At 40.1% G+C, this 8435-nt stretch overlaps 1 protein-coding gene across 1 annotated transcript in view; it reads left to right on the top strand.

Moving 5' to 3' along the window:
• The window catches only part of LRGUK (leucine rich repeats and guanylate kinase domain containing), a 115199-nt gene that overhangs the window by 31961 nt on the left and 74803 nt on the right, over positions 1-8435 (top strand). Inside the window, exon 7 of the mRNA XM_019654782.1 lies at positions 4223-4366. Coding sequence (XP_019510327.1) covers positions 4223-4366 — 144 coding nt within the window. The remainder of the gene's footprint in view (positions 1-4222; positions 4367-8435) is intronic.

The raw sequence follows: 8435 nt of genomic DNA, 5'->3' as shown, positions 1-8435 counted from the left end.
TCTGTTCCCCTTCCCCCAATTCCCCCAGCACTGTTCCCATCCCCCCAATTCCCCAATAAAAAAGAAAAAATACATTGTGAACTATAAATGTGAGCCGCATAGGCAGTTTTAAATTTTCTAGTGGCCACAAGAAAAAGGTAAAAAGAAACAGGTGAAATTTACTTTAATAATATATTTTACGTAGCCCAGTACATCCAATATATTACCATTTCGTTATGTAATCTATATAAAAAATTATTGATGAGATATTTTATATTCTGTTGCTTCGTACTAAGGTTTCGACACCTGGTGTGTATTTTACACTTATAGTGCATTTCAATTCACCTTACCCACATTCCGAGTGCTAAGTAGCCACACGTGGCTGGTAACGACCATACTGGATAGCGCTCGCTGGTCTAGAAAGACCTCATGAATAATATTTTGTTCTCTTCCATTTCAAACGACTTTTCAAATTACATTTGAAAATGTTTAAGGAACAAAGGGATATCATTAAGTGAAGAAAGGAGTTTATAATGTTCAAATATTAAAGAGACTCCATTAAAAAAAAAAAGTGGTCACATGTCCCAAAGGAGGATCTTTGGCAACGATTAGGTTTGTAACAATAACATAATTCCCTAGCTCCCCACTGGGCCGGTTGGGAAGCAAACAACAGTACTTTGAAATATTCTTTGAGCCATCCAAAGATTTCCTCAGAGGCTCCTCCAGTACCATTGAGAATGCTGTGTATCAGGGATGGAAAATTTATCTTGTAAAAGAAAGATAACATAGCTGTTGCTTCTCAAATGATTAATTTGATGTCAGGAATGTTGTTTTATTGGTAGCACTTTCATCAGCATCATTTATTCGGTTTTAGCAGTTGAAACATCGCTGTATTTTCATATGATCATTTGAATATCTCTTTTAAATTCCTCTGCAAATGTTTACCATCAACTGGGGATTTGGGGGCTATTTGTCACTCTCTACGCTATAGACCTTGTTAGCTTTGATGTTTCTAGCATTTAAAACTTATCCCAAAACTGTTAACTCTATTATAACCTTATTTCTTTCTTCTAGAAGCAAGATATTGGTCTGGGAGTTACTTAGGGAGTGCTGTTTTACTTTTCTGAGCCTTAATGTCATTATGTCACACATCTGTCTATCTGTCTGTCTATCTGAAGGAAAAGCTTTGACAGGCCCCTTTAGGTCTGGATGGTGAGGCTTGGAGAACGTGGCCTAGAAGAAAAGGGCAAAAAAGGAGTCAACTAAACTGCTCTCTCTACGAAGTCGGAGCTGACAGCTTCTGGAGGGTAGAGGGTAGCCAGCAGGGGCAGAGTAGGTTCTAGAAGAGGAGCAGACTGGAACCTGGGGTCAGCTGTGCTGGTGTGACATTCTTAGCAGCAGAGGGCCGATTTTCCTCTCAGAATATCACCTTTCTGGCAATACTTCATTTTAGGTCACTCGAGGTACTGGCCCCCACACCGTCTGTGATCTTCTGTGACCTGTACAGCCTTGGGTCTTGGCATTTGACGAGAGAAGGCATGAGGGTGGGTCTGCTGTGGGGCGAGGTGTACGGGAGAGGGAGAGCGCACACACCAGCTGCGCGTTGCTCACTCGGCAGGCGTGGGAACTTGAAGCCAGGCGACCCCAGCCTGGCTGCCCTCTGCCCTTGCCAGCCTCGTCCCTACCTTTGGAAGGTCTGCGAGGGAAGCCGGACCACTTTCATTTGACTCTCGAAAGATCAGTGATCCCAGCTGACAAATTAGTGGTAATATAATGTTATGGATTCCATGGTCATTCAGTTCATGATGTTTGCAACGTTTCCAGATCCTTCCCTGTCAATCACCATAGATGCCTCCATCTCCTAAATTGGGTGCATAGTGTTCCTATTGTGGGACTGTACCATGACTCATTTAATCACATAATGATGGGTTTTTAGGAATTGAGGATATTTTTAACTTCTACTAAAAACATTAAACTGAGCATTCTCATATCTAATTTTTGCCTGTCTGATGATCTCTTCAGTATAAGCTTCTTGAAGTGGGATAGCTGGTTCATGGCTTATGCATATATGAGACATAAGATTGCCCTTTAGAAAAAAATGTGCCAATGTCCACATGGCACCAGCACTTTCTGTGAGTGCACATGGCCAGGACTTGTTGGTGAGACACGTTGACGGCAGGAAAACATCTCCTAATGTTTGCGTTAGGTCCAAACACAAGAGCTGTATGCGAGAGAGAAATCAATCCATTGTTTGAAAGGTCCAACTGAGCAGTGCGCACCAAGTTTACTTTTCCACCTCCCTGAATAACGCAATATAAAAAAAATCGATCCTTTTATCTTGTAGATGATCAAAATGGCAGTCTAATGGGCTGCCTAGTCATCTTAAGGAAAAAGCTGTGTATAATAGCATAATGTTGCTATAACCAGATTAATGTGTGTGGGTTGTATAGTGTATCTCGAAACTTGCCTTTAATATTATAGCTTTGAAAATGGCATCCTTTAAATGTGGCGCATATGTGCTTGCCCTGATGGAGCTTTGGGAATAGTTTGCATTTTAGCTGCATTTTGTGGTTTGATAAGTCAGGGATTATCAGCGGCTGCTGTTGGAGTGCTTTTACAGTGCCTGCAGAAACGACTTGGGGAGAAATTGAAATGAAAAGTGATTATTAGCTTTTTGCAAAAGTTCAGTATCTGTGTTTGAAATAAAATTATAATTATGCCAATTACAGGAAATGCAAGTAAAAGTGTTTGTCTTCGGCTTAGCGGAAAATTCAGGCATGTGGCGACCTAAGCTCTATCCTTAGTCAAATTAAGTAACCTTTTTTTTCCCCTTACTTTTAAAAGTTGTGAAACATTACCTGCACAGAAGAGAGTATAAAACATAAATGTACATTCTAGCAACGTTTTTAAGGTGAACACCTATGTGACACCCACGTCAAGAAATGTCAAACAATTTTCATTTTTGTCTTTCCTTAAAATAATTATCTTATTGAAAAAAATGATAGAGCTACAGATGTCCATGCAGTAAGAAGGCTTCACCAATCACAAATAACCAAACCAACAAGCCGGGTGAAGGAGAGAGACTGGGGAACTGGGGGGCTGGAAGGGTTGGGGGGAGGGGTGGAGAACCAGCAACCACTGCATGCATTTTTTGTACTGATTCAACATTCTGTTTTATTTCTGCCTTAAAAGAAACATGGCTGAGATGAGGAACACCTCCCTGTTCTCTAGCCAGAGAGGAAAAAAGAAAGCTTGCCCGTGTGTGTTCACATCCATGAAGGGACATGCCATGATCCCCTGGTTCTGTGGAGCTTTGTGAAATTCTCATAAAGAAGCTGGATATTCAACAGGGCAATTTTAAAATAAGTTGAATTTAAAGGGTCCAAAATAGCTCCTCCAATATTATGCTTTCTATGATCTTTGTGCATTCAGTCTGTTGACAATATTTTCTTTCTTTGATTAAACAGATTGCTGAGCTGGGTGAAATAGAATACATTGAAAACCTACGTCTCCTTCGAGTTCTCAATCTTCTAAGAAATCCAGTTCAGGTAACAGACCATTTCTGTCAGGGAGGGAGATGAGGACTTTCTCGGAACTCTTCTTCAAGAAGTACTTTTTGTTTTTTTCTTTTTTTAGATTTTTTTATTGGGGAATTATGGGGATGGGAACAGTGCTGGGGAATTGGGGGAAGGGAAACAGACAAGTCGCTGTCGTTTTGTTCTTCAATCTAGTTGTGGAGGACGTTGCTTCACTGGCCCAAGTTGGCACCATCACTGCGCTCTTCCGGGGCGAGGCAGATCAGTCGCCGGCTTCTGGACGGCCGCTCACTGCGGCTGCTGGCCGCTCATTCTGGCTGCTGGCTACATACGGTAGCCCATGGCAACCCACTGCAGCAGGGGCTGCAGCCTACGCCGCCACCGGCGACTCACGGCAGCCCAGCTCCAGGTTGAGCTGTTGTTCAGCANATGCTACCTAACTTTTGTCTATCCTACTGATTTGAACGTGCATCGTGCTTTAACATCAGTGAAAATAGTATTATATATTCAGAGTCTTTCAGCTGAAAAACGGGGATTTCTTCCTGGGGTGTTTTGTATATGTGTTTAGGAAGGTGAATGATGGAAATGGGGGATGGGACGGACACAAATGACTTGTTGATTTGAAGAGATTCAGGGCAGTATCCAGAAAAAACTTTTGTCATTACTTTTTCCTACTAGAGACACTGAGTGTATGTTATCAATTTTAGAGCCACAACCAGATTGAGAAGATCACAGGTCTGGATGACCTAAAAGCTCTGCAGACCGTGGATCTGTCCTACAATCAGATCAGTAGCTTCCAAGGCTTAGAGAATCACGACTTCTTGGAAGTGATCGACCTAGAAGATAATAAGGTAATGTCGTGCTTTATATGTCTTGGTTTTAGTTAAAAGTCTACACTAAGGGATGTATTAGGACCCATTATTGGCTTCTCAAGGGATGTCACATTAAATGCCAGCTTAGAAATGTCGTACTCCTACAGCAATAGTTAACGAAGGCTTATTTTTTAAAAATAAATACATACAATTCTTTGTTTTCAAAAATGTGATGATTTCTAATTACCTTGTTTTAAGTTTTAATTGCAACCAAAGGCACGTGACTTTCTGAAGTAAATGTGTTCCTGTGAAATTTTGTGTAGGCAGATAGCGGTAGGAATGCCTGAAATGGCAGCGCAGGAAAATGGTAGCCATGAGAATAACCTTGGGCTGGTGTTGCCCATGCCTGCCATTTAAAGAGAAGAGACATGGGAAGTGAGTTCTTATATCCCACTGGGAACAGTGTATGTCACCAATCTTTGTGAGTTGGGGATCGGACTTACTCACATTTCTATATCTGGCTTCATGTACACATATTCCTTCACAAATTATATAAATTGGCTTTCACTCTTAATTATCTTTTTTTATTAAATTTATTGTGACATTGTTAGTAATATTATATAGGTTTCAAGTGTATAATTCTATAATATATCATCTGTATATTGCATTGTGTGCTCACCACCCAGAGTCACTTCTCCTTCCATCACCATGTATTTGACCCCCTTTACGCTCATCGGCCACCCCCCCTTCACCCTTTATTTTTAATAAAGCATTTGTACTCCTAATCACGGCATATTAAGTTGGTACCTACAGCTGACTTCATATGCAGTAAGATCTAGATTGTAATTTTATTCATATTGAGTGCTTTATCACATTTTTGGAAAAGATTCCATAAGGAAGTTGAATGCTTATTTCTTGTTGAAAATCAAATGCTTGGCCGACTCTGTAGGAGACATTGATCCTAATTGGGGTGCGCTGGGATGCTGGGGAGCCGTTTCTCTGTTCAGCTGTGATGGTGCTGATCGGTTGTGTCTGGTGAGTCCCCAGTCAACTTGGCATCATCTGTTAGGTTTCTGAAATTCAAGGAAAGGCCGTCTTTAGGTCTGGGAAGAAGTGGATATTTAATTGCAGATAAAACTGTCCATCCTCATTTTCATCTGATTTGTATGTTAAGTCGTTTGGTCAACTTCTAAAGCTAATTCTAATGGACAACTTTTGTTCACTGCGCTGTCTGTCTTATAAAGTCAGCATAGTCTCTCTTTCATGCAGTTTTCTTTCTTGCTCATGAAATTGCCATTGACATGATTCTCACGTGTATAAAGGAGTGTTGAAAAGGTGGAAGCCACTCGTTAAATCCTAACTCAGTGCATCTCAGGATTCAGGGAAAGCAGTAATGGTAACACCAACAGTTGCAGTCATAAAATAATTGTGATATTCATTTAATACTTATGCACAAGGCCCTGTACTAAGTACTTCACATATCTCTCACTTAATCCTCATTATAACCCTATTATTATCACCATTTTACAGAAGGAGAAACTGGGGCATAGAGAGGTGAAGCAACTTGCCCTAAGCTATTTATCGAGCAAATAGCAGAGCCAGGCTTCAAATACAGAATGTTTGTCTCCAGAGTCATTGGTCTTAACCCTGCAGGATAATATAGGAAATGAAGTGCTGGCGGCCCCTCCCTTCAGAAAAGGGGATGGTGTAATGTTCTGGATGAGAGCTTTCTGGTAAAAATACATTGTGGGGCCAGCCGACTGGCGCGATGGTTAAGAACTGGCTTGGGACGCCAGAGGGCCCCGGTTCGGATCCCACATATGAGGGCCAGTGACACTGCCCTCCACAGCTAAGANCTATGTGACTATGACTCGATGAAAATACAGATAATTTAACAAAAAATCAGCAGGATCATAAAAGTCCCAAACACATAGTGCTTTTGAAATAACAGTGTAGTTCACCAATTTGGGGGCTGATGCTATAGTTTGTGGACGACCCAGGATTCTTCCTTCTCCCTGTCCTGTTACTTCTTACCCTTGCTCGGCTCTGCTGTTCTTATTAGATCTGCCACAAGGTGGGCAGGGAGGGTTTTAAGCCATGAGAGTGGGAACTATCCCAGAGGAGAGCGCTGAACTGTTGTTTGAAATGACATCTTGGGTTGTCTGCAGAATTTTAACATAGACAATATACTGTACCCACCTTATTTAACCACAGATAGCTGAAGGTTAGCTATGTGCTAATTTTTTCCCTCGCAGCTTGGAGCTGGAAGTGCTTATTTAAGACCCTCCGCTCCTTACAGTGACTTAGATGTGGGAGGTAAAGTGCTGGTTTCTAGGACTGGGATGGAAACGAGGCATGGGGAGGTTTCATAATCTCCCTGAGGTTTCGTGCTTTCTGCCCGCTAAGGCCATGGTAGCAAAGCATAAATGAACATGAATTTTATAAGTTGGAGTGCAAATTTTAAAATGATAAGAGAAAGGCACATTTTAAAATGATGATCATTTGAAGGATTATTGGCAGCATGTACTGTTCCATTTGGAGCTTGTTAGGACCTTATCCTTTTCTTTACATATCGTTTCTCTGTTGGCATTCCCATTAACTTTAAGTGGAGCGTGGCATGTGGAAAGGGGTAGGGGGCGATGCTTAAGGGAACAAGAACTGAGCTCATTGTTAAGAATAACAACACAGCACTATCATCCGAAGAGTTTGTTTCAATAACCGACTAAGTAACCCACGTTGACAGATTCACATCTCAAGTATTATAGCTTTTAGAAAAAGCATAAAAAACTAATTTTTTTTTCTACAAATAGGTTAGATGGATTGTTCTCAATCCCTGCCCCCACCACGTGAGATGAACTAGAAAATGCAGAATGTGCTGTGACTCATTTTCCTTAAAATTTTTAAGAATAGAAAGGTTTTCTTTTCCATGTTAATAAAATACAAAAAACAAAGCGATACCCATTTGTTTTAACAGTTTGTAATGGTCTTTTTTTAAAATTTGTAGTATTGAGAATAATTCATTTTACAATGTAGAGGGGGAAAAAAAAACAAGTCCCTATGCACACTAATAGTTAATTGTCTACTATCAACTTTTATGATTAAGGGGAAAATGTGGTTCACATATGGGCTGTTGTGACAGCCACCTCCCTTGGCAAATAAGGACAGTGCATTTCAAATTCGAAAATGTATTTTGTCTCGGTGAAAACCATTTGTCATTTTTTTTTCCCCCTCCCAAATTGGGAGCTGAAGAATGTTTCTCATTTCATTTATTTAAGAAAATGGCTTCTCTCTCAAGGCTCGCTTTCCCCTACCAGTGATGACAAAACAAGCCAGGACACTGTTCATGGCGAAACTGATGTCCGCTTTGAGAAGCGATATATCAGTCTCTCAGAACTGGATAAAGGGATTGACTAGATGACTTTCAACTCAAAGTTCGTGATTCTGAATATTTCTCCATTCTGCTTCCTTTTATGGCCAGAGGGTATCTAATTTAACTTTTCTATGCCTCCCTCTGCTCTTATGCGTCTACCACCTTGAAAGCCATCAGAGACACTAAAGAATTTATTACAGCCTGTCTTCCACAACCACAACACTTCAAAGTTCTTCGGGAAGAAGTATATTGTATATAAATTTGATGTGTGGGCACATTTTAAATAGGGCATTGAGGTCTTATTTCAATAAGTTAAATTAATATGGATATTATGTTAAGTTCAATGTCATTTTTTTCTTTTCTATTATGCTTTTTAGAACTTTTCTGAACTCTGTGAATAGTAGGAAATGTAACTTAACTTAGGTAAATGGGGTTATGAATATTTTTTCCTTCTTCTTATGGAATTTCTCAAACATAAAGAAAATGGTTTAATGAGCCCCCATGTACTATCACCCAGCTTTATAGATTATCAACACTCTATTAATATCTTGTAAAGAGCCATAAATGATACTAATGAATGAAAGTCTTGCTCATTATTGAAGTGAAATCTTATGAAAAATAGGATGAAAATGAGTTCTCGCCATTAAATGTATCAGGAGAAATATTGCAGATGGAAGAGAATACTACAGTTTAATATTTTAGTTCTCAAGTGCTTATTAGAAATTTTAAAAGTTTTAA

This window comes from Hipposideros armiger, unplaced genomic scaffold, assembly GCF_001890085.2.
Source record: "Hipposideros armiger isolate ML-2016 unplaced genomic scaffold, ASM189008v1 scaffold_231, whole genome shotgun sequence".
Lineage (NCBI taxonomy): Eukaryota > Metazoa > Chordata > Mammalia > Chiroptera > Hipposideridae > Hipposideros > Hipposideros armiger.
The sequence above is the reverse complement of the archived record's forward strand: the minus strand, read 5'-3'. Positions and strand labels throughout refer to the sequence as shown.